Genomic DNA, 26,832 nt, shown 5'->3' with positions numbered 1-26,832 from the left:
AGTATAGAAGTTGCAGCTTTTTCTGGGTTGTCAACAAAAAAAGAAAAAGGACATTTTTCACAAATTAACAAAAACTTTCTGTTTTATGATTACAGGACAGTCGATGTGTGATGAGCAACCAGAACCTCTAAGGTCAGAGTTGTGCTGACATATTTCTTTAATTTACCACAGCATTATTATTTTTATCATGTCAAAAAACTGAAATGTACTTCTGAAATTATACTTCTTTTTCTTATATTAAGACAAAATGCATACCAACACAAAGAGCAGTGTTTACTGGTTTGGCCCACTTGAGATCTATCATCTCACTTGAGTTTGACATCCCTGCTCAACATGGACCATCTACAAGTTACACCCACAGGAGCTTTTCAGCCATGGAAGCACATGCCATGAAGCTCCCGGCACACGGTTTTTGTGCTGATGTTAATCCCAGTGGAGGTTTGGAGTTCTTTGTGTCGCTACAAAGCTTTGTCACTGTGGTTCCTAAACATTTCCACGTTGCAGAAATACCACTTAAAGCTGGTGTGGAACATCTTAGAGGGGAAAAAAATTCACAAACTGATTTGTTCCAGTGGTGACATGCTGTTATAGCACCACACTTTAATTCACTGAGCTCTTTAGAACAACCCATTCTTTTACAAATGTTTAAAAAAGGTCGTCTAAATAGCTGAATTCAAAGATTAAGATGTGTGACCCAATAGTTTTTGTCCATAATGTTTACCGCAGATGAGGTTTATTACTTATCAGTGACACTATCAATGTCACAATGAGCCCTAAACCAGTGGCATGCTTACTCTGTATTTATTACAGGTTTAGCATGTGAGACTGTAAGGCCTTATAATTCACTGTAGTAGGAGCAGCACACTGCAGCCATGAGCATAACTTGACAGCTCCCAGCCAAGACTGCATTGTCACGGCTCTCTGCAGCCTGTTGACAGGCAGCTCTGCTGTCCTGTGGACACTGAGGAGCTACAGCACCATCCACAACTGAAAATCATTTGATCCGGGGGTGATGGCAACTCAGCTGGAACTGTCGACATGTTGTCTGCTCCACGTGTTGAATAGTCTTCCCTTGTCTGAACGGTTGGCCGCCCACAGAGGTGGCCTGATTCTTTTCCAGGCTGAAAGTGAAGAGGGCGATATCATCAAAAATGAAAAGCTGAAAGTACTCATTTAGAAGCGGAAAACACCGTCCTCTCCTTCGAGTTTTCCACCCAAATCTACCGACCTCTCAGTTGTTAAATCAACACAGCACATTTGGACTAAGTATCAGAGGAACCAAACAAGGTCTCGCTGCTTTTTCCAAGAGAAAGAGACGTGGCTGAGACAGCTGAGACAAGGGCTTACTCAAAGAATCCAGAAGTGCCAGCGATGGTACGGGTGCGTGAGGCTTGCTTAAAATTCAAAATACAAAAGTACAGAGTGAAGCTGTCAAGAAGTAGATGTGTGCAGTAGAAGGGTAATGCAAGCGAGAGAAGGAGCAGAAAATATAGTAACCCTGCTGCAACATGAAGAAATCCAGCTGAGCTGAAGTAAGCTCACCTGCCCAAGTGTTTGAAGGTGGAAAGCTGGTGAGATGAGAGGCAGAGAAGAAGCACGTAAGATGGAGCAAACACGGATTAACAAGTGCAGGTGAAGGGCTCCTTTAATACCCGAGCGTCTCTTTATGAGTTATCTCCCGAGCCTTCCTCGTTCTGGTCTGAAGTTTTGTTTCAACCTTGTTTTTTTGGTTTCTTTTGCTGGGTGTGTTCTCTGATCTGATTCTCTCCCAAAAAATTTAAGCTGTCAGCAACTGGAAGACTCAAACGAAATCATCCCCCCTTTCTAGTGTCCCTTTATGTGTTGTCTTTAATATAATGTTTGTCTTTTTTTTTCCCCCTTTTGAGGAACTAAAGAAATGTACACCTTCTCTTGTGAGACTTCAAAGAAAAGAAGGAAGCGCTGCACATTCAGAGTAACTCTGCTGCAATCTTTTCTGGTTTCCACACACTCCCACCTGACTGACACTGACAGCATTTACTACATCATATGTGGTTTTCAGCAATGATCAGAATGGATGCTAGTCCTATGTTTTTAACCACACATTGAATTTTACCATTTATCATTTATGGTAAAAAATGGCAAAAATGGCAGAAAATTACCAGGATATTTCTCTTTTTATTCTTTTCTTTAAAAATAAATATTTAATTTTTTAAGCTCTCAGATGCTTTCTTTTTCCTCTGCACGAGTTAAAACTTTCACAGTTTTGTTATAATAATAATAAAAAATTTCTTTTTAACAAAAGAAACAAAGTAACAGTTTTTACATAAAACATCAATATGTCAAAAATGGTGAAATACACCTTTAAGGCCAAACGTTTTCATTCGAGAACAAGATCCTTTTTCATGTTTTTCTCCTGTGATTTTTTTTTTAGAAGTGTTTCTGGAAGTCTCGAGCAGCTGAGGCAAGGTGTGAGTGGGAGTCAAAATGTCTGGGAAGGGATCTCTGTAGGTGGCTGATATCAATGTCTTTAGATCCCTTCTAGGGTGTTTCAGCCCCCACTCAAAACTTACATCAGGTGCAGGGCAACATATCACAGAGATTTCACACCTTGGCCTTGAAGATGGGAATGACCTTTGCCTTTTTTGTGATGACCACATCCCAACAAGTCACAAGAACACCGCATTTCACACAAGCTGTCACAAAAGGTTGTGACACGTGACAGAACACTTGGAGAATGTTTGTTGCTTTGCACTTCAGGGCCACTGTGATATTTTTACACCATTTAGCTGATTGTTTGATACTGAAGACACAACGCCAACATCGGCTACACAACGAAACGAGAGGAGATTGTTATTAACAACATTCCTGTGTGCAGCACTTGCCACAGCAATCTGCTTTGTGCACTTCGTTTGGGCTAATTTTGGAACATAATCACACTCGGAGGAAGAATAGCAAGAAAAAGCATTCCCAGTGCTTCCACTTCTTCTCACACTTAATTAGACGGTCACAATTAGGGAGACTCTAACCTGGGAAACCACTTCAAAAGGTGAAAGTTTTGAGCTGGATGAGGGGACAATTACCGCATCCTCAGCTTGGAGCGCGTTTTCACACCTTGTTCTGTATCCGGGCAAAGCTCTCAGACCTAACTGTGATCTGCCGGGCTAATTAGCCTCATTAAAATCCAACAAATGCAAATGTCCAATTAATTCAGCACTTCTATCTTCGAGACTATTGTAAAAGCAAACTGTGAACAAAAGGAGGTGGAGGTCTTGGACGTGCGGCCTTCAAGGAGCAGAAAGTTGTAGCGGCTGTGTTGTTTTGCTCTCTGCTGCAAACTGGGGTCCAGCTGGCGGTCATCAGAGACAATAGGGATCAAAAGAAGAGACAGGAATTCAGCCTTTTTTTCTTTTTTTTGTTGAAAAGATTCTTTCAAATACACCTGCTGCCAGAAATGCCATTAAAATGTCAGCTGTCTGTTCCTGGTTTGACATCACACACATACAGGTTTTTTTTTCTCTTTCCCTGCCCTCCGTCTAGCCTTAAAACACCGGTGGAAGGTCAAACAGGGCTTGAGTCGGTCACAGGAAAATGAAGCTTTTCCTTTAATGACATTCACAGAGGAAATAATGAGGAGCACGGAGGAAAAAGAACGGCTGGCAGACTATTCTTCAGATCGCATTCATGCACTTGCAGCGAGTCTTGTGCATGATGGGACACGACAATATGCTTTGTTTCCGCAGGTCAAACTGAGTTTAATTCCTCTGCGGAAATGGAAGGGGCGTTACATGCTGTCCTTGTGGATCCATTATTTAGTGAAAACTGGACCCCAGATTGAACTAACTGTCCCACTATTACCTATCAACTTTGGAGTTGTAGGTTGATGTTAAACAGAAACTGGAGCAAATATCTAAACACAACATTATAATTAGTAGAAATGTATCAGTCAGATCAAATAAGAAGAATTAAAAGCAACTCTTTCAACTGCCTCTGTGCATGGTAGGCAATGCAAACTTTCCATCCATAGAGCTGGAGCCTATCGCAGCTCTAACAGAGTGAAAGGTGAGGCACACACTGCTGATATTCTCCATGTGTATAATTCATTATACCAGCCATGTGCTTTACAAAGTCTCTGACATTTTTCCATGTAGACACAGCTTGACCTTGCACCATCATGTGCTTAGCTGTGATGCTACTCTCCTACACGTGCTGCAGACAGTGCTGAGAGCACTGTAAACATTAGTAATAATCCAGCTATGTTTTTTTTAACACACAATACAGCAGCAATTCAAGTTGTTCATCAGTTTCAGCTGCTTTGGTGTTAATGAAGCTAAAAGCAGGCGCACTAGAAGGGAAAAATGCCACAACCCCTAAAACAGCAGTGGTTTTTACATCTGGAAGCTACTAAAATGTTTTCTCTCCTCATCTTTTCTGACTGTTTTTTTTTTCAGTAGTTTTGCATTTGGCTAGTATCAGTGTCACTACTGGTAACCACCTACAGAGGTTACACAGGTAGTCCAACTCCTCCAGGATGGTGCATCAATATGTGCCATTGCCTGAAAGTTTGCTGTGTCTCCATGGAAGGGCTGTATAAGACCCTTAACCCATCAGCTGACTGGTATCTGCTTCTTTGTGCAAGGAGGAACATGATGAGCACTGCTAGAGCTACAAAATGACCTCCAGCAGGACGTTGGTGTGAATGTCTCTGACCAAACAATCAGTAGCAGACTTCATGAGGGTGGACTGAGGGCCCTACGCTCACTGCCTGGCACTGTGGAGCCCGACTGGGATTCGTCATAGAATACCAGAATTGGCAGGACCACCAGTGCAAAATGGACTAGCCTGCTGCATGTTTTCACTCTGTTTTTCAGTGTGTTTTGATTCAGCCCTCTGTAGGTTGATCATTTTCATTTCTATCAAACACTATGGCATCCTTTCATTCCCAGTTTATATCAGAATAGATATTCAGCATGACTTTTTTCCCACTGAGATGTTTCAAATCGTTCCTTTATTTTATTTTATGTTATTTTTTGAGCAGTGTATTTGTGATAAAACAATGAAGTATCAGCATGTCCAATATTTCAGTCAGGCCTAACCAGCATTGAAGAACATCATCATCATCAACAATGAAATTCAATCAGCCTATAAAAGGCCGTTAAAAATGTGAAAGGAGAGATTCTACTAAACACATGACTTCAGTGCATCCGTGGAAGATCTGACCATCACGTCTGAGTGACTGTGAGCCCTGCGGCTGCTTAAAGTAACAGACGTGACTGTTGGGGCCAGCTGGATCTATGTGACAGCTATTAGAGAAGGTTCACTGCACATAGACAGATGTGAGGATACACAGGTTTGAAAAACACAGCATGCAAATAAACTCACAAATACAATTGTGGATTGGTCCTGTATTAGGTACCAACACTGAACAGTTTTTCTAAAACTGTGAAAATGTATTTGCTTTAAAAACACCAGTGTACAAAGAATGAACCAAAACCAGGCCAGTGTTTCAGGGAGGGCTTTCTCAATAAAAAGGTCAGCAATGAAAAGCTTTCTTTTCTGAAGGGAAAATGACATGAGGGGCCTTGGGAATACTGGGAGAAATGTCTGGAATGATCAGAAACCATTTCGATGTCATAGACCGGGGCTGACAAACACATCTGCGGGCTTAGTTATAACCAATACAGACATGTAGAGAGGAAGGAGCCCAGAAAAGGAAAGAAGAAAAGAAAAAAAGAATGCAGATCTGTCTGTTCCAGCTCAGCAGTCAAGCCTCTCTGCCTCTCTGTACTCCCGCTTCCCAAATTGACAATTTCCTCAAAGTGTTATCTGCAAATATGAGAGGCTGTTTTTATAAAGGGCTGACGAGAGAGCGCTCTGGACAAGAAAACAGGTATTGACACACAAGTATACAGAGCATTCCAGCAAATGTCTGAGCAAGTGACTCGTGGAAAGAATTGGTTTTTCAGAGGAAAAAAAAAGGAAAGCACACAAATAGAAAGAGGCCACATGGACACTGTGTGTAACAGGATCTCGGGAAGGGGGATCTTTTTTTTTTCAATCTGTCCCACAGAAAAGGTAGGGTGTTTAATTTCTTAATAAAGAGCAGCTGAAGTAATCAGATCTTGCACACGGGCACGCTCAGAGAATCTGAAGCCACACAGAGCTGGAAAACAGAAGCTGTTCCTCCCTCTAGTGGTTCAGCTTTTGCATAGTTTGTTCTAAAACATAAAGTGAGCTTATTACATGGGTGAGACAACGAAAACCACTTCATTGTCCTTTTGGTCTAAATTTCATCTGCAGGTAAAAGTCTCTTAGCTGTTCACAAATTTAGAACTAAATCTAATGGGGAAGCTCAGAGTTGCTGCCTCTGAAACAAGCTGCCTGCTGAACTAAAAGCCATCTATATATCTATATATATCTATATCTATATCTATAGATATAGATATATATATATATATTCACAGATGGTGATTTCTGCAAGTGTTCCTGAGCCCATGCAGGGATTTCTGTGATAATGCTCCCTGAGGGCCTGAAGATCACAGTAACTGATAGTGATTTTTGGCCTTGTTCCTTGCACACAGAGATTTCTCCAAGTCTTTGGACTCTGAGGATCATTATTCAAAATTCTTCTTTATCTAAAGCATACGAGTTTATTTACATTCAAATAAACTGAATAAAAATTGCAGTTCTTATTTTTATTATTCGAGGAGTCTGAAAAAGGTCATGCTCAGTGGAGCTTTTACTGGAGTGCACTTTTCTCGCTGCGTCTCACTGCTTAAGACATCTTCTATTTATGGGCTTCTTTATCCAATATTGAAGATCCTACAAGACCTCAGTGTGCTCCCTTATCCCACAGAATAAGAATAGAAACGGGTAGAAAAATAAAGCTGAGGGTAATCGTTGCGACTTGGGGACTAAACTTCTGGTTAGCAGGTTGCTTATTCTTTGTTCTCTTTGTCTTCAAGCTTAATCCAGGAGGCTTCTCGGTCTCCTGCATGAATTATCTGCAATAACAGTTCCATAACACACTTCTGGGTCATTTTAATTAAACGTGTTGTTCCACTGTTTATATGGCAAGACTGTGTCGCTGTCCTTGGTACTGAACTTAAACACACTCGTGACAGAAACTCTTTGATGCCTGTGATTGGGCAATACCGTCACCTCTCGTCCTCTGATTGGTGGAAACGTTAACTGTGCTTACTATATGTGGAAACAAAAACCTTTGTTTTAGTCAGTTATGTAAGCACTTTTTTATGCACACCTGTTGTCAGTAGCTATAATAGGTAAAACTATGGTTAGCCACTTTATTAGGTATACACCTGGGAAAAATGGCAATGCATCACAACACAATCAAATAAACCCAAAATTAATTTAAAAAAAAAAATCAAAGGGTTTTTAGGACTGGTCATGTCTTATTTGATGAAACAGAGCTCTGCAGTGATTTGGCTTCAAAGAGAAAAGCTGGTCTGGTGAGGTGAAGGCGAGGCCTAGAGTAAGTAAGAAGGATGCCTAATCAGGCGAAGCAGATTCTTCTGGAATGTTTACCTAGACAAGGTCGATTCTTTTTGACTCAGCCCCAGGAGGTGGCAGCAAGTTCAAACAAATCCAGCCCAGACGCAAAGCTGCATAGCACCACGTCCACCAAAGTAGAAAGCCACCACACATTCATATAAAAGCAAATTTATTAAAGAAAAAGCGGGACAGTTTGTATCCCTTTTTTGTTTTTTTTAACTATACATTATGTGCTATACAACATAGACAGAAACAGACAGCCCATAAACGCTGACCCAGGTTCAGCTTTAGAGTGATACTTCATCTTTTTATATGTCTATTTGAAGGAATTCATTGTCCCAAAGCATTTAAGTGGTCTTCAGACCATACGCAGCACCCATGTGTTTCACTGACAATAAAAAAAACAAAACAAAACAAAACACATCGGAAATTAAACTTGACTATCGCACACGTTTACACAGATGGGGCAGGGCTTCTCAGAGGCTGTCACAAATACTGACAGTTTACCAAAATTGGAGTATAAATCAGCAGAAGTACATATTTTCCCTGTGAAATATTTTTCAGTCAGCAACACTGCTTCAAAACACAACTTAATATTAAATTTAAAAAAAAAACAAAAAAAAAAAAAAACCCACTACTAACAGATGTTAAAGTACTTATTATTTGAATGTATAATTAAACGCTAATGAGGGCGGGGCTAATAAGGGATTTGACAGTGACTGTAATTTGGGCCGTTAATGAGCCTTTATCTGCAAATGTCAAAACTTTCACCTCACTGCACAAATAATAATAATTATTTGTGTTACTGATAATTCACTGCTTTGGACTTAAATGTTAATTCAAAGCTTTTCCTCCTTATTAACAAAAACTCGAAGGTTATGAACACGAGGAGGACTTTGAGATTTGAAAACTAATAACTGACACATTTCCAGCCTGAATCAATGCTACAATACTTTTTCTCATATGAGGCACACCTCACTTTAATAGACTATTAAACAGCACTCTTATCTTTATAAAGTCAGAAAAGCCTCAGAAAATAAAACAGACCAAGCTGACATTTATAAACAAATTATTATTTACACTCTCTTCTTAAAGAAACTCAGAAATCAGAGCGTTTTATATTTCCTGTGGTTTTCTCAGTGAGGAGGAGTGAGGTTGTTGTGGTTGCTGCAAGGATTGTGTTCCTTAAGATGATGCATCTCTTTCGTACGGACACAAAAACACAAAACTAAGGAGAGAAATAAAGTGAAACCCACACTTGCATATGAACTAAATCAACCCTTAACAGTCTTTCCATCGGCTGATACTCAGGTAATCTGATTATTTACAGAAGAAACTGGGTAAAATGAAACTAATGTTGATCCTTAATAAATAAAGTAGTCTGTATGGACTCATTCTGCCTGCAAGTGCAACCGTCTGTGTGAGATGTGTGGTCAAGCTGACCCTTTAAAAAAACAAAACAAAAAAGAAACACCCTGCACTGTAAGTAGGAGAGAGTGGAACACTAGGGTTAGGCCGATAAACGGGTGTGCCAACTCTGATCACACTTCTTTAATATTCGATTCGCCTGTCAGTTTTAATGCTCCGACGCCTGCAGAAACACTCTTGTTGAGAAGCAAAGGAGCACAAAACTGACAGTGTTATGAATATCGGCCGTATCGGCTGAACCGTAGTGAGAGCTCGGAGAGCCACAGGTGTCGCTGTGTACAGATGCAGAAACAGGTACAGACATTTTTGCATAAACACTATGTACATACATTATGTGTGTTGGGACTAGATTTGGGAACCCTGCCAAGAGGAACAAAGGTTTGTTGTTGTTTTCTCATGAGTAAGGCATGCCATGGAAGGTGGCCCGCTGTGACCCGGTGTGGTGGGGAGCTCAGTCGGACAGCAGCGTTCGTTACCTCCTCCTCCAGTTTTGCCAAAGTTCATTTTAGAATTTGAAGAATTCTCACTGGAATTCGAGCGCTGGACTTGCTTCCTTTTTTGATCCCGCTCAGCTGATTTCATTGAAGCCGTCTGCTTTGATGTCATTACTTGGCAACTGCCGCTGGTCCAGCAATCCCAGAATGCTTTTTGCGTTTCCTGGATCGCTCCTCCAAGGCATGACATCGTCACCTCGACATGAAGCGCCTGAAGTCTGCTGTTCAGCCCGTGTCAGTGATGTCATACCCTGCGCTCCAATGTGGGAAGCATCCAATGCTGCTGTTGCAGGATCAGATATTTGACAGTCGTCGCCCTCTGGTGGCACCAATTGAGGCGCGCAGCCTCGGCTCTCTGGCCCTGAAGAGGAAAGGAGTTGATTACACACACACACACACACACACACACACACACACACACACACACACACACACACACACACACACACACACACACACACACACACACACAACCCCAGATGATCTAATATTTTCTCTGTAAACTATAGATATGTTAGCAGTGATATCACGAAAGAAACCATTTCCTCAGCAAATAAATAAATCACTGTTAGAAAAAAAGAAATATAAAATGACCATCAATTGCACTCAGTCTGGAGCTCCACGCAAGATCTCGCCCCACGAACTGAGGGTGATCATGAGAAAGGTGGTGGATCAAGCATAAACTACATGAGAGGAGCCTGTTAGTGATCTGAAGGCAGGTGGGCCAACACTCAGCAAGAACACCACTGGTAACACACCATGTGGTAATTTCAATGGAACCCTCAAGGTCCTCCCTAATCATAAAGGCACATGCACAGGCCCGTCTTAAGTTTGCCAGTGAACATCCAAAGGATTCAGAAAAGGTTTGAGAGAAAATTCTGTGGTCAGATGACACCAAAATAGACCTCTGTTGCATGAACTCGACCGACTGTGTTTGGAGGAAGAGAAATGCTGAGTGTAACCCAAAGAACACCATCCCCACAGTCAACCACGGAGGTGGAAATATTATGCTGTGGGGCTGTTTTTCTGCTAAGGGTAAGAAGAACCCAATGAACCTCTGTACCAACTACATTGGTAGTTGACATTCAAATCAATGTATAACTTTAATGTAATGTGAGTAATCCCTCTACATTAAAATGAAACTACCATAAAAAGTAGAGATTGTTCACATCTTTGAAAAAAGATTATTATCATTATTATTATTATTATTTCCAGATTATTTCCCCCACTGGCTACATACTGTGGATGCAGCCTCAGACGCATTAGACCGATTAGGTCATATCCTGACATGTGATTCATATCCACTGAGACCTGGCTACTGTACGTCACATCAGTTATTTCCATTTAGAGTCCATCTGCACACTCAAAATGCTAAAGCCTCGAACAAATTAACCACTTCTCGGAAAATGCAGGAGTCATCAAATATTTGCAACATCACATGACGCATGATTTTCTGCATTTTTATGCGAGAACAATGCGCATAATTTTAGATTACAGTCACAGATTTAAGTAAAATTTATAAATGGGCCTACTAAGTATTAGAACGGTAATAATTACAGTTTCAAAGGACACCGACTTAATGGAATAAACTTTGATATAGGTCGTTTTGGTTTTGGAGTCTTTAAAGTCAAACCTGTAGTGCTCATTGAAGTCCAGTCTGAAGCTGAGGAAGCGCAGGCTCTCATCAGAACTGGTCATCAGCAACACCAGGAACTGTTGGACGATGCTCTGAGAGGGAGAGATGAAGGGAAGGAAAAAAGTGAAATGAATTGCAATGGCTGATTCTACTGAATACAGTTCATGACGAGGAGCTGCTTTAGGTGGTGGCTCGAGCTGGTACCTGATAGAAGTGTGTTAGGATCCGGAGCTGTGAGCGCATCTTTGGTATGGTTTCCTGGAACTCTTGAATCCTCTTCTTCTCCTCTGCTTCCTGCTCGGCCGTCACTCCCCACTGACCCTGAAAGACGACGCAAGAAACAGATGACATAGCATCACTCACTATGCATCCATCTCCAGCCAAAACAACAACAACAAATATACCTCTCTTCCCTTTCATTTCTTACCTCCTCCTCTCTCTGCCGCTTCTTCTCCTCATACTGCAACCTGAGGCTGAGTTCCTCCAGCGCTGAGCGGTAGAGGGAGTCCTGGGCGCTTTGAAATTCGATGATTTGGTCAAATATGGCCCTCAGCTGGTTCAAAAGAGACTGGAGATACAATAACAGAGTTTCATTAGGGGTATGCAAAACAGGGAAACAGAGGAATGACTAACAGAACACAGAAATCTTGTCTGTGTTTGTGTGTTACCCTGCTGTTATTGTCCAGCAGGCATCTTGAAATAATGGTGTCCAGGAAGACGTCGTGGGCAGCGATTATGTGGTCGAGGTCCTGAGCCTGACGCACTTTGTTCCACAGCTCGTCCCAGGAGCACTCCAACACCTGCGCACACATCACAGTTTACTACTGTAACTGATACGGTTTACTGAGGTTTTACAGCCTGCGATAGTAACAGCACTGCTGCTAATGGACCTGACCTCAAAGGTGATGTAGTACTGCATTTGGTGGATGAAGTGGACCATCTCGGAGGCCAGGATGTGACACTGATGCAGCACGCCGGACAACTCTGCAGGGTAAAGAGCAAAGGGCGGGTCATGTTATACAACAGGAAGTAGGCATGCTATCAAAATATAAATATATTTTGCCATAATGCTGCAAAAGATTATGTACAAAAAACCTGAACGAAGGATGAGAGTTAATTTCAAGTGAGTTCTCCACTAAGTATGTGTGTGCGTTTAAGTACCAGGCATGGTTTTTAGTAACTTGGCGTTACACATCTGTCCCTTCCAGATGTCAGTCAGCGTGTACTCCATCCTCTTGGCCCTCCACAGGAAATTGAACACCCGCAGGTAGTGGCCCATGCACTCCCTCGTAAACACCTGACAATATACACACAGACAAATGGTAATACTCACATCTTCAAGCTTCCACATGCAAAAAAATAAAATAAACAGAACATGTAGGAGGCTGTGTGTAGTCACCGTTGAAATCGGTCCATCAACATGGTAGTCCAGACTGAAAACATCCCAACCTGTATCACCAGGAGACACCTGGAGGCCACACAAGACGAGCCATAGTGAGAAAAAGGATCATTCGTCATTATTATTAATTATTAATTCAATTACTTCCTAACAAGCAGGTGATGATGCTACCTCTAGCAGGCGTACGTCCAGCCTCTTGAGGATCTCAGCATTATCATACTGGGCGTTGGTGGCCCTGACTGCCGTCTCCAAGATACCAGTCAGATTGTGTTGGTATAAAGTGGTGGCGGGACGGGCCAGCTCTGGTCTGAGATTAAAACATGTAGCATATGAGAAAATTAGGACTTGCAGCTTGATCATCAGTGTTATAGATCGGGAAGGAAAACCATACTTCAGTAGGTCCATAAGGTGTCTGATGAAGTCTCCCTGGCCCAGCAGCAGGTATCTCCTCATGGCCTGCAGGTGCTCCAGCAACAGGTAGTTACGGTTGAGGACATCCAGCAGGTACTTGCTGGTGTCGAAGTAGGCCGCGTCGATCTTCTCCTGGAACGCTCCCTCCAGGTCAGACAGCAGCTCTGCAGCTACGTGAGCAAGAAGGTATCAACTGGAGTTTCTCTGCTGGCTACATTTTACACATTAATGAATGGCAGTTTTTTTATATAAGATGAAAAAAATTTATGAAACATTTTAAAAAGAAATTTTTTTATATTAGAGTTCAAAACTGCTGATTCATGGACAAATATTAATATGGATTAAAAAATGTAACTTATTTATCAAATTATTACAATTATTTATTCCTAAGCGTTTAGATTTTTGCGGTAATTTTGGACTAACCCTCATATTTTCCTTTGGATTCAGGGTCAACCAAGTCTTTGAACTGTTCTACTAGACGATAAGAGAGAAAGAGAACGTCCTTCAGCTCATATTCTAAAAGCCACAGATCAAACTGGTTAGATGAAGTCCTACAGACAGAATCAATAGACTACAGCTGAGTATACCCAGTTCTTCTCTCCAGTCAAAAGGAGAGAAGGACAAGGCCCAAGAGCATCGACCAGTGTCCACTAAAAAAAACAAAACGTCAATACAGTGTAATGAAATCAATACGATGAAGACAGAACACACATGTACACAAAAGGAGGCTCCAAGTTGGTTATGAGCGTATGCGTGTATTTCATGAAAACACTAAAATTAAACCAACACAGCACTCTGAAAAAGCCAGCAAACCTCTATTCACAACTTCACCATACTGGTTTTTCTTCTTAATGTCCCATTATGGGCTGTCAGAAACAAAACAAATGGAAGTATTATCTATGAATTTGCTTTCCTGAGACGCTTACCATCTTTTGGAGTGTCTGCAGATTTCGACGCTGCCGTGATTTTGCCTGGCGGCGTTCTATCGTGGCAAACCTGATGCAGGAAGTTGATGGATTTGCCGATCAGCAGAACCTAAAGGGATAAGAGAAAGGGAGGAGATAGTAGCTCCTTTTCAGTCATTTCACAGTCTCGTCTACAAAAGCATGCTCTCTGGCATCCAGTGAAGACATCTGTGATGGCACGCGTACCTTGCGTGCCTGGTCCATGGTGATGAACGAGGGGATCATCGACTTCCTGAGGGAGTACTTGTCGTGCCACAGACGATCGGTCTTCACGTTGGGATCTGATGCTACAAAGAACTATGAACACACACATAGAAAAACACACACTTAACAGTTTTATTTTGCCTGCTGGGTTTAATATCCGGTGTAACAATCAGATAGGCGCTGGTACGCATGTTGACTTTGAAGGTAGGGCTGCTCGATTATGGCAAAAATGATAATCACGATTATTTTCACTGAAATTGAGATCTCGATTATTTGACGATATTTATTTAACAATAACAATGTATTGAATAATGACTTTAAAGATTGTCAAAAATAATATAAAATAGTGTGCAAATACTGATAACAGTGCAAATGTTTGCAATATAAAAAATAAATGAAAAATGTAAACATCTATGTTTAGTGAACTTTGCAGTGTTGCTCTGTGGTGCAGCTACTACACTGTAGCAAAGTTTACACACTATGTCTACTTGATCCACGTCTGACTCCGCGAACCCATAATGTTTCCACACCACTGAAGTTTTTTTTACCTCTCTTTTCAACCAACGGCAGTCACTCTCCTCTCCAAATAACTTCTCCTTAGCTTTCCGAGCTTCCCTCGGGTCCTCTTAATCAGCGGTCCCCAACCCCCGGGCCTCGGACCGGTACCGGTCCGTGAGTCGTTTGGTACCGGGCCGCGAGAGTTGAGGCTCAGGTGCGAAATGTATAGTTTTCAGGGTTTTTATCGGTTTTCAGCGTTATTTTATCGTTTTTATCGTTTACTCGGTTTTCCTTGGTCTTTTCACGTGTGTTATGAATAAATTTTCTTTTTTTTGGTACCGGTACTAGTTTTATTTTGTTGTATTTATCCGCGACACCTTAAAGGCCGGTCCATGAAAATATTGTTGGGCATAAACCGGTCCGTGGCGCAAAAAAGGTTGGAGACCACTGCTCTTAATTGTTGTGACACGTGTTCGAAATGCAGAGAGGTGCGCTCGATTTGCCACACGGAGCAGCGCGAGAGTAAAGCACGAGGGAGGGGCTAATAATCGGCTCAGTCATTTTTAATGATCGTTGAAAGCCCAGATCGCAATCGTGATTAAAATTCGATTAATTGAGCAGCCCTATTTGAAGGTATATTGACATACGTTACCCCACATTCCCAGTGATATTGATATAGCCTGAGGTTGCGTTACATAATCGTTTCTTTTAATTTCTCTATAGCCAGCACAGTGGTTGCATTTGACATTTTTTCCCATTACAACTAGCCCTCACTGTCCTCCATCAGCAAACAAGCCCTTTCCCTCAGAAGTTCTACTAGATGTTGCCGACTTAGTCACCTAATATTGAGACACCTTCATCCACAAAATAAGCAACTTTTTAGACAAACTTCAGCTGCTTTTAGTTGAAGACCAGTACAGCCATATGAGCACAGTTTTCCCTGCATCTACTCCTTTCACCGAGTAGCAGCAGCACACTTAGCTGACTGCATGGCAGCTGATGTGGACATGAATGATCAGTGGATGTGAACTAACTGTACTTATCCAGACAGGAAGAGGCGCTTGGCTGAACAGAGTCTAATGTAACATTTGTCACTGAACAAGTAAGTCTATAGTCAGTGTCCAGACCGTTGCAGAGGTTTCCATCCGTTGTCACATTCACTTAAATTATCCATTTACTTCAGTGTCAGTACAGCAGCCTCAACTGGCCGTCTAATGAGGGCGCTGAAGGCTGTGTACAAGGATACATTTTAAAAATTGATATCAACTGTCAGGCTCACTTTAAATTCATCGTTATGAAGCTGTGTGTGGCTGAAATAAGACTTTCACAAGCAGTGTCACTATGAAACCCACAAGGATGACATTTAAATGCCTGATCTACACGCAGAAGCAAACAGCCTTTTTGAATTCTAAAGCCTTAAGTTGGATTAAGTGTTTTTTAAGTAATTATTAAGTTATGAAGTTTTAAAACGCTGCAAAAAATTGTATAAAAAAAAGTGCCAAATTTTGATCTACCTGTTTGTGTGCATGCATTGGTAAGCTATGTGATGCTAATGATGTGTAGCTCCATGTCAGCTACACCAACTACACATTTACTTCATACCATGCTCGGTTAGTTAAGTTGATTCTTGATCGTTTGTTGTTTAATGACTCGTACTTGCCTGAAATTATGAAAAGTGTCCTACTACGCTCCAACTTCAAAGTAACAAGTTTTCAGTGGTAATAAAAATGATATGTATTGTTCTGAAAACACAATGTGGCTGATGCAATAAAGTTGGGCCTAATTCTAGTTTGATTATTAATAACTGCGCACTGTCAAATGTGCGCAGTTAAAAGGAGAAAACAGTGCGAATAAGCATTTACTGGCTCATTGCCTGAGAGTTCTGCAATGTTACAACCTACAGTACCTTATTTATTTAAGCCTCTCAGCCATAATTACAGCTGTTGATTAGAGTGCGTTTTCACAGGCTGTGTGAGATCTCCTGGGTAATTTCACTCCTGAAAGCTCCAGTAATTTCTAACTCTGTGTTCTTAAACACAGCACTTAAAACCAAAAGTCCAAGCGCTCGGTAATGGTCCGCGCTGGACACATAAATACTGTGTGCGCGAGAGCAATAGAAAGAGAGAAAGGGCGGGGAGAAATAAAGGAGACACATTCATCACTGTGGTCTCCATTACACTCCTCTCATCAGTTCTCATTTAAGGGGCCGTCCTGGCTCTCCTCTCTCTGTAATGTTCCCTCTCATTGGGGTCAAACAGAGCAGTCAGAGAGAACAGGCGCTGTAATTCTCAGTTTCTCTGTAAAGACATTCATCTTTCTCATTGAATTTTGATGCACTGCTCTGCATTTATTTTGATTACAAGAGGTTTTTATTACTGCGCAGAAAAGATCAGAGAGGCATGTGTACCTCGTGGTAGGTGTCTTCTAACTCCCCGTCGTATATCCACCTGTAGAGGAAGTTGAGAATGGGGTGTGACACCAGGCTGAGGATGTGTTGAACAAGCGCTCTCATCTGTGGGTCTCCCGTTTTCCCGTAGGCATGAACTGCTGAAGCCAGCTCGCCACCCTTACGACCTAATGACACACAATGCGGGGAATGCTATATTCAGTTTAGCATGTTCACCCACCTACATTAAAACCAACAAGCACGCGTCCACACACCCTGGCAGAAGTCGACGAGGGCGGCGAGCGTTTTGAGCCTGACTTTAGGGTCGTACATCCAGACCAGCAGCCTCCTGAGGGTCAAACTGCTCTCTGTGCACACGGTCACACCCTGGTCATCCTCCACCTGCAGCTACAGCACAGAGAAATTACCTTAGATCAAGCGTCTGCTGATTTTTCCATTACACATTCCCTCATTGTCAGCACTAATTTTGTTTACCTGCGAGTGGAGGACAGAGAGCAGCCTGTAGTACTCCTTAAGCTCCTGGTGGAGTGAGGCACAGAAGCTCTGAGTGGAGAGGAGAGGAGAGGTCGCGGGTGGAGAAACACAGAAACAGAAAGGTAAGCATTAGTTGAGGACTGTGTGATAAAACTGACGTGAACAATTAATTCACATGGCAAATGTGCACACGCACTCACATACCTGTCCAACCAATCCAAAGGCCCGGTCGAGGCTTCTGGCATCAGTGTACTTCCTGACTTTGTTGTGGAGCCAGCCAAGTTCAGCCAGTCTGCTGCTGGTGTCCCTGAGGGACTTGCACAGCACCACCTAGTGAGTCAGAGCAGACATTACAACACATATAACAACATCTGCTTGTTTATTCTTCCACCAAGACCAGGGGTCCGTTCTTCGTACCTCGCTTACTACATCCAAGATCAAATGACACATCCAAGATCAAATCATCGCGCCAACTTTGAGCTCGCTATTCCGGTTCTCCGAACACACCTGTTGTTGACGATTAGTATAGCTGGATGAAGTAATGTGAGATCACTGGGTGGCTTAAAAGGGGCTACGCATCGATAGTAGAAACATTGATCGGCAACCCTTTGATTGGTCGGTGAAAATGTCGAAGGAGCGCGCTCAGTATTTTTCGGCAGCAGAGCAAGAACTCTTGATTGAGGGATTTCAGGAGTTTCAGAGTTTAATTAAAACGCAAGGGAACACTGCAAAGGCTGCAAAAGCAAGGAGAGAGGGCTGGCAGAAAGTTGCTGACAAATTAAACTCGTAAGTAATTTAATAATAATAATAATAATAATGGATTGGATTTATATAGCGCTTTTCAAGGCACCCAAAGCGCTTTACAATGCCACTATTCATTCACTCTCACATTCACACACTGGTGGAGGCAAGCTACGGTTGTAGCCACAGCTGCCCTGGGGCAGACTGACAGAAGCGAGGCTGCCATATCACGCCATCGGCCCCTCTGGCCAACACCAGTAGGCGGTAGGGTAAATTTATTATATTATATTACATTATATCATATTATATTATATTATATCATATTATATTATATTACATTATATCCTCTTTCACATTAGAGCCACAACAGGACCCACTAGAACATGGGAACAAGTAAAAGTGAAATATAAGAATATTCTACAGAATGGTAATATTTATCACTTATATTGCTTTTAGTCTCTTGAAAAGAGACCCTGAAATAATCTGTTTGTTTGTTTATAACAGCAACCAAGAAAAGGGCAGAGCAAAAAAAAGACAGGTGGTGGTCCTGCACCCCCTCGTCAACAAGTTGGTTAAGTAAATAATACCCTCACGGGAAAATCGATATCTCTCTATGAGCACACTGTCGCGCTGAGCTAAAGGATCCTGTCTATCCCGCAATATACGCTGAATTCTGAAAACTCTCCTTATCAATCTTGCACCTTCCGCAATGGGTTGCTCGCGTACAAACGGACAGGACATGGCTGCGACAGACTTCCCAAATCCACCTTCGCTTTTATAGCCGTGGTCTCTCATCTTGATTACACGAAGTAATTTACTATTACTACTCTAAAATATGAATTACATCTGAAATAATCAAATACATGAAATAGAATGATTAATAGTACATTTCCCTTTTTTTAGGAAATGACCTGTATGTATCCGTATGAAATCAATAAGAGAATCAAATACTGCATTATCTTTAGTTACATTGATAATATTTATTTATGGAAAAACAGTGGAAAAATATCGCTGTTGCTTTCGTATAAATGAAGCGGACATACCTGAGTGGCCGCGATCTAATCCTGTTTACATGAAGTAAGCCTGCTCCCAAGCAGGTTTACGCTTACGGATCTGTTGCTATGACAGCAAGTCCCGGATGAGCTTCGGAGAACCGAACGATCCAAGATCACGCGAAATCGTCAACAATCAAATCCAGCTAACTTACTTAGCGAGGTACGAAGAACGGACCCCAGAGCGGAGGCAAAGCTATGTCCGTTTGCTATTTTATCAGCAGGACTTGGCAAAAACTCACAAGCTGTATTTCATTAAACTTGGTAGAAAAGTGGGAAAAAGTAGAACCCATTAAATTTTAGTGCAAATTCTGAGATGCAGCACTGGCTTCGGAAGACGACTGCATTATCATATTGTTCTTCTAGTTAAGCGTATGACAAAAAGGGCCAGCGTGATTTCTAATGCCATGTAGTAGCTATTATGCATGCCATGATTTGACCCTGACAGTGATCCAAATACTGGAATATTTACTCTCAGCTTATTTTTAAACTATAGTATTAGTTTAATATTAGGCCTATGGAAAGGAATCTCTAGCACAGAGTTTATAGACATAATCAAGGTATAATTAAAATCTTAATCAGCCACTTTCATTAAATCGCTCACTATAATTTACGCAACACATCTATAACTAACAAGGCCGTCTTGCAGCAGACGACCTTGTTTCCGGGCTGAAAAGTTCGCATTAAATTTTCATCTGCTTAACAAAAACCTTTTATCACTGGAGCCTTACAGAGAGCTTAAGTGGCCAAAGCAGCCTCCAAAATATCTCCATCCTTGACTAATATATCTGTGCTCTCAGTGGCTCCGTCTCCATCAGGTGGACGGTGTTGGCAGATCGAACACAAGTCTAAGTTTAGCGTCACGGAGTGAGAATATGGGACAAGTTCCATCTATGGCCTTCCCATCGATAATGTGGCAAAAAGGGGAGGAGAGGGAGAATTAAATAAACTGACAGGACAGACAAAAAAAAAAAAAAAGAAAGAGAAAGTGGGAGAAGATCGATGTGACTCGGAGCCAAAAAGCTTTATATTGATCTGTTGAATCTTGGTTCTAAAGTTCAGTCAACAAAAACAGTCTTGATTTCATATCATCTATTATGCCTAATAAAGAAAAGTGATCTTTGAGCGGCTGGAGCTCCAGGACTTGGATCCGCTGTGGGATGGTGATGATTATTACTCTATGAAATATGTGTACCCTGCTGAGCTGATTGGTCTATTAAGAGCTTTTACAAGGCTAGACGCCGGTTTGGATACCTTGCTGTCTATTTTGTAGCAGTTATCCTGCGCGCTCATCTTGATGAACTTTCCGTCAATTCCCTGGAAGACGTAAAGGATGTCCCGCACCAGCGCCGCCTCGTTCACCTCACCTGCGCACGCAGAATGTGGAGGATTATATTGTGTTAGAGGGGAAGTGAGAAATGAAAATGATACTTTAAGATCTCATGGTACATGGATTTCTCAGATAAACTCAAATGTACAACAGGACAGACTGAATGAATAATGCAACACATGACACAAAAATGGGAGACACGAGGGGACGTGAGTTCTACCTCTGGCTATGAGTGATAAATTGAGAGAGATCTGCTCAGAGCCTGCTCCAGGATACTTCCTCTGAATGCAACATGTTATGCATTTAGAATGTATGGAGGTCAAAAAGAGTTAACTTTTGTTATTAAATGGTAAATGGCCTGTATTTGTATAGCGCTTTTACTAGTCCCCCCATAGGGACCCCAAAGCGCTTTACACACCCAGTCATTCACCCATTCACACACACATTCACACACTGGTGGAGGCAAGCTACAGTTGTAGCCACAGCTGCCCTGGGGCAGACTGACATTCAGTGCATAGTAAATGCACTGAATCTCATGGAGGGTTTTATTTTTTTGGCACAGTCGTGCAGACCTGAAACCCACACTGTATACATGTCACTCACCGGCTGGATCACCATCTCGGCGAGGACGCACTACTCTGGCAGCGGGGACCGGAGGCCCGAGGGGTGGCCGAGCGGCGGGCGGAACCATAGCGGAGCTGGGCGAGGAGCTTACAGGCAAAGTCCAGGCTAACCGTGAACCCAGAGGCTGACCGCCTCCAGCTGCAGGCTGAGGTGGCTGGCTGAAACACAACAGCACATTTACTTTAGTTATGGCTGAGCCGTTCTGGATTTTTGTATATACATTTACTATGCACTGAATGTCATAATAATTAGTGATGACAACCATGTTCATGTTTACAAAAGACTGATACTCTTTTCAATGGAACAGTTATACTGTTCTGATCGAGTGGCGCCTTCTAGGGCTGAAAAACTAAACCAGCATGGGCCACTGTAGTTCCTTTAGTGGCCACTTAAGGCTCGCATTTGCCAAACTATTCCTCAAAGCCTCATTAAACATGTTAAAACAACCAACTTAACAGCATCAAAACCCTTCTTCCAAAAACATTTTCAGTCTAACCAGTCATTAAGAAGGGTGTGGTTGGCTTAAAGTCTGGGGCGTTTCATCTGTTTTTGCCGACAGTTTTGCAACCACAGCCAGCTGTAAGCAGCTGCTGTCTGCTGGACCTCATCTTAGATAAGTGGAGTGACTGAACTGAAGCTCTTAACTGTGCTGTTGGTGCCTTTTAAAGCATTTTAAATGCAATTAACTGACCAAAATGTTTGTGCTTCAGTTTTGATGAGTGAAATTAAATTATTAGTCCATTACTAATTAGCAGGTTCTTGTGTCTATACGCTGGTTACAGCTCTCTAACTAAGCTTCCTAGTGTTAGCTATTAAATGATACTGATTCTAAAAAACACAACGTGGCAACAGCCAGGATGCAAATATTGACAAAATAAGAGGTCATGCGAGTGAATACAGGATTGCCTTAGATGGATGTACTGTGTTGAAGTGGTTAGCACTGCAGAGTAAGAAGGTCTTGGGTTCAAATCCACTGACCATCTGGGCCCTCTGTGCAACCTCAAGCTGGTGTTGCCGCAACCGCAGCACGTGTGTGCAATCAGTCAGTTTTTCATGCAATCGTAATCTACCAGACTCACAGATTATATAAAGGGAGATGTTGAAACATTATAAACAGTAAAAAGTGCGTATAAATGGTATGGAGCTCACTGTTTGCATAACGCATAAATGGGATCTCAGCCCTGCAATATACTGGTGACATGTCTAGGCTGTACTCTGCCTCTCATCCAATCACAACCGAGACAGTATCCCACCTTCCCCAAGATCCTGAATTGGATGTGGAAGAAAATGGATGATGCGGCTGACAATCACAGCAAAGAACAGAAATCTCACAATCAAGATTTGTGTTCAAATTTGGAATTTCTTTGGAAATTCAGCAGTTACTTTTTGGTCCCTTGGAAAGTACTGGAACAGTCATTAAATAAAGCAAGCCCAGCACACATCTTTGTACTGTTACTTAATTATCACAGTGTGTTGTCCAGAGCCATGGGAAAACTTGATGTTTTTAAGAGGAAAAATTGCCTTTTAAAGACATAAAGGTGAACCCAGACAGCCCAATGGTCATTGTTTACTAAAGGCCCACTGCATTATTAATAAGAAAAAAATGGGACTAAATGACCATTAAACTGTGTTATAAGGGGTCAGGCTGAGAGGAAAGAGGCAAATTCACTTTCTGCTACTAAATGATACCTCTTGTATCTGACATAGGGCTTCTCACACAAACACATCAGAAAAACAACCCTTCACTGCAGAGCTTTTCGGGGCTGCCTAAAACCTCTGGTACGTGGCTTTGACATGGAAAGCTGAAGTGTTAAGAAGCTGATATGAAGATGCTCACCCTGCCAGCAGTGGCTGTGGTGTTGGTGTAGGTCCGTTCAGTGTGTAAACTCCTAGACTTGAAATCCCACTGGTCCCGACACTAGCTGACAGGCCGGTGCTCCTCTCCCCATAGCTCAGGGCCAGGCTCTGCGGACGGGTGCAATAGAATGGGGTGGAGTGGGCGTCCCTGGGGAGGGCTTGGGCAAACAGTGCCCCATAGTTTCCAACCTAGGAAGTACAGTCAGACATTGAAGGTCTCCAGAATCAAGTATCAAGCATCAGTGCATATACACACGTAATCACTATGATCCAAAAGCTTGAGCTTTTAAACATTCAGTTTAATTTTCTCTCTACTCTTGGCTCTGTATGATGTCACAGAGAGGGGATATCCTTATATATTCATCATGGCTCATAAATTGCTATAAGCACTGAAGCTTCCACCATCTGCAGTTCAGATCATCTGTTTGTAAAGAGGTGGGCCAATGTAAGATATATAAGAATGACTTTTAACTCTGATTCATGTAAAGCTACTCTAATCTAAAAGATTTTAAGAGTTTTTAAGTGTGTGTGTGTGTGTATGTATGTGTTCCCCACCCTGCTGGATGGTTTGCGGGGGTCTTCAGAAAGGCTAAGCAACAAGTAGAGAACCGACCAGCGATGCTTTAGAACACCCTGCAAACAGGAAAACAACATTAAAAAAAATACCACCTTCAAATCAGTTCAATTCGATTTCATTTACATAGCGCCCAATCACAACAACTGTCACCTCAAAGCGTTTTAAGGTAAAGACCCAAAATCAATACAGAGAAAACCCCAACAATCAGACAACCCCTTATGGCCAAGCACTAGGTGAAAGTGGGAAGGGAAAAACTCCCTTCTAACAGGAAGAAACCTCCAGCAAAACCAACCTCAGGGAGGGGCGACCATCTGCCATGATTGAGTAGGGGTGAGGGGAGTGAGACAGGACAAAAAGCACCCTTTGGAAGACTCTTTCATTTAATAAACAAAACAGTATTATTATCTGGAGGGGTGACTGTGGCGACTAGTGAGACTTATTAATAAACAAATAAATTAATATACAATTAATGACCAGTACTGTGTTATCAGCCCTTCAGAGGCTTACTCTGAACCAAATTGAACAGGTCTCTGTTTTATGCAAGCAGGCTGTATCATGAGTCAAGTGGGAAATTGTTCCATTAAAGCTTTAATACCTCTGTGGGTAATAATACCTTTCAGAGAGAAATCCAAATACCAACCTGTGTCTGAAGTTTCCTGTGCAGCTCCGAGAACAGAGCTGCATCCGCTTCTCTCCGCTGCTTCAGCACTGCAAGAGCATTAAGACCGACTGTGTTAGGTGGCGTTTCTCCTCCATGAATGGCTCATTTAACAGATGAACAAAGCTGGAAATGGTTCTGTGCCAAACAGGTTTTTAAATAACAAAAAGAAACTCTCCACAAATGGGATATTGTTAAAACTGCAGACCGAGACAAAGAAAAGTAGGAAATGTATTGTGGAGGTTCAAAAAGAAAGCCAGCAGACTGCAGCGCCCTTCTGAAAGCCCAAAGTTGCTCATCAAGATAAAGCATGCTGTGTTTGTATTTATAACTGCCCTCATATTGACAACCAACCCTCCAGCTCTGGCACACCCTGTCACTGCTGGCATTTAGAGCTGCAAGACAAATGCTATTTCTTTAGCAGTCACTGGAATACATTATTTCATATGCTCAAACTCACTCAAAATTATTTTCATTTAAATGTCTGACTGTTTCACATCATTAACCAATATAAAATATCCAGTTATCACTTTTGTGGCAATGTTGCAATTAAAAAACACAAAGACTAAGCAAAAACTTCTCATATGTCCACCTGGGATAAATAAATGCTGTACAGTAAGTGCTGTGCTATTTTGGTTTTAGAGTCTGCAGCAAAGCTTGGATCAATGTTTCTCACTAATGGTGTGACCTTGCTCCCATTTAAGTCAAATAGGATTCTGTAGTATGGTGGAATAAAGATTTTCCAGCACATGTATTAAAGCTGGCATTCTGACATAAGGGGATCAGATGTCACAATGACTAAATGAAGTAATATACAGTGGATTATAATGGATTTGCTTTCACAGAGGGAGGGAGGAAAGCATCAATCCAAATGCCACTCACGCTCTTTCTTTATCTTTTCTGACACCAGGAACTCGTCTCGTTCAATAGTAGGGGCATAGTTACTGCCAATGACTCGAACTGCGTACTGGAACTGGTGGGCAACTTCAGCTGGAAAAAAAACAAACAAATATCAAGACATGACTAACAGCTTGAAGGAATGTACAAATGACAGTGTGTAGACTGGGGGATTTTTTCATCATTACTTTACTTATAATGTTTTTGTTCTTTTCCAAAAGCATAAACAGGATATAACAAAATGAACTTACAGACCAGGAGAGTGCAGATTTGCCATTACTTTAATAAGGATAATGTATGATGGGACAGTGTTACTAACACTTTAGATACAGATTTTAAAAGCTAATTTTCATTGCAGTTGCCAACTGCAAAGGTTTTGGGCCTTTGATCAAAAGTGACTTAAAAAAACAAAAAAAAAAAACACTGCTTCTGCCTCTATCTACAACAGGGGCCTGCTAGCCAGGCAACTGCATCCAATTTACCACACAGATTAGAAACAGAGCTAAGTGGCTAGCAATCTAAAAGATAACCGAGAAAGGCGAAGCACTTTATTTGAGCAAAAGTAAGGGTGTAAGACAGCGACTCGTGGAAGCACCGTGAAGCTGTTCAGCTGGATGTGCAGCATCTGGCCAAGCCAATTGGCTGACAGATACGCGAACCGAGCCCCCGCTACGTCCCGTTTTACCTCACAGCTAAAGCGATAGCCACATAAAAAGAAATCAATATATTTTCTTAATAATTTAAATGTGACATTGTAGTGACATGTTTACTCCTGAAGGCCTTAAGAAATTAATAAAATCCTATCTTCAATTCGGCAATTGTTCGAAAGACTGAGCAGCAGTTATTTAAGTAAAACTTCAACCGTTTTCTACAATATTCAGTCTGCAAAACAAACCGGGTGAGTCGGCGCCCGCTGCTTAAAACGTTTAATAAACAGAAAAATCAGAGCGGTCTAATGTGAAATATTAATGCCGAATTTGCCACTGGAAGTTAATCACTCACATACTGCTTCGTGTGAAGCATGTATGATTAATAACAGGACGCGAAACAACAAAAAATAGATTTTTTGAATGAGGTTAGGTTTGGCAGTTCCTGACTACTACAGTAGTGCAGTAGCGCGAAGCTTGCTAGCAGTAACGGATGTACCTTCGCTTTTCCCCGTGATTCTGCAGCAGAGGCTTTGGAGAAGGACGTTTGGCGATTTCTGATCCAGGGTTGCCATGCTCTCCGTGGCAAATGGGCAGTGTGTTCCCCAATAAATGAATAAATGTGAATGAATAATATGAACTAACTCAAATCCCCCACAACGAGCAACGCCATTTTGACAACTTCAGGCAAGCTAGGAAGAATTTGACAAAGACCAGCGCCATTTGCCTTCAAAATAAAAGCATAATTTTTTTTTTTACCAATTTCTTTTAAAAACTTGCACAACACTAACGAAGGCTCAATAAATAATGTACACATCAAAACTAGAAGCACTGTTCCGCAAAAAAATTACAAGACGATAATACATACTACGTCAAGAAAGACGAGGAAGACAAGATAACCAGATAAATGAATAGGTAAGGGGAACTTGTAATGTAAAAAAGAACCTTTTGACTGGTAAGTAAGACCAAAGGTGCAACATGTATGCCGGATGTTTAATTATCTACCAGTCCCATTAATAAATAAATAATGAACGGCAAAAAT

At 41.8% G+C, this 26,832-nt stretch overlaps 1 protein-coding gene across 3 annotated transcripts; it reads right to left on the bottom strand.

Annotated features, from left to right (window-relative positions):
• Positions 1 to 7,643: 7,643 nt before the first annotated feature.
• On the bottom strand, positions 7,644 to 26,477 carry tubgcp3 (tubulin gamma complex component 3). Of its 3 annotated transcripts, XM_084921864.1 has the most exons (23): positions 26,290 to 26,477; positions 25,129 to 25,236; positions 24,229 to 24,296; positions 23,567 to 23,644; positions 22,992 to 23,200; positions 21,134 to 21,312; positions 20,455 to 20,567; positions 17,612 to 17,737; positions 17,408 to 17,476; positions 17,188 to 17,320; positions 16,934 to 17,100; positions 14,011 to 14,121; positions 13,786 to 13,894; positions 12,840 to 13,029; positions 12,620 to 12,755; positions 12,449 to 12,517; positions 12,211 to 12,346; positions 11,945 to 12,033; positions 11,718 to 11,849; positions 11,477 to 11,617; positions 11,254 to 11,370; positions 11,047 to 11,141; positions 7,644 to 9,774 (listed from the first exon to the last, which is right to left on the bottom strand). In XM_084921864.1, the coding sequence occupies exons 1-23, from the start codon at positions 26,363 to 26,365 to the stop codon at positions 9,708 to 9,710; spliced, it is 2,718 nt and encodes a 905-aa protein (XP_084777990.1). In that variant the 5' UTR covers positions 26,366 to 26,477; the 3' UTR covers positions 7,644 to 9,707. The 3 variants fall into 3 exon arrangements, with proteins under 3 accessions (XP_084777990.1, XP_084777988.1, XP_084777989.1); XM_084921862.1 differs by having other exon boundaries at positions 9,681 to 11,141; XM_084921863.1 differs by having other exon boundaries at positions 9,681 to 11,141; positions 17,188 to 17,314.
• Between the last annotated feature and the right edge of the window lie 355 nt (positions 26,478 to 26,832).

The sequence above is a fragment of the Perissodus microlepis genome, chromosome 23, assembly GCF_051167445.1.
Source record: "Perissodus microlepis isolate ML-2025 ecotype Zambia chromosome 23, ASM5116744v1, whole genome shotgun sequence".
NCBI lineage: Eukaryota > Metazoa > Chordata > Actinopteri > Cichliformes > Cichlidae > Perissodus > Perissodus microlepis.
This window is presented reverse-complemented; position numbering and strand designations above follow the sequence as displayed.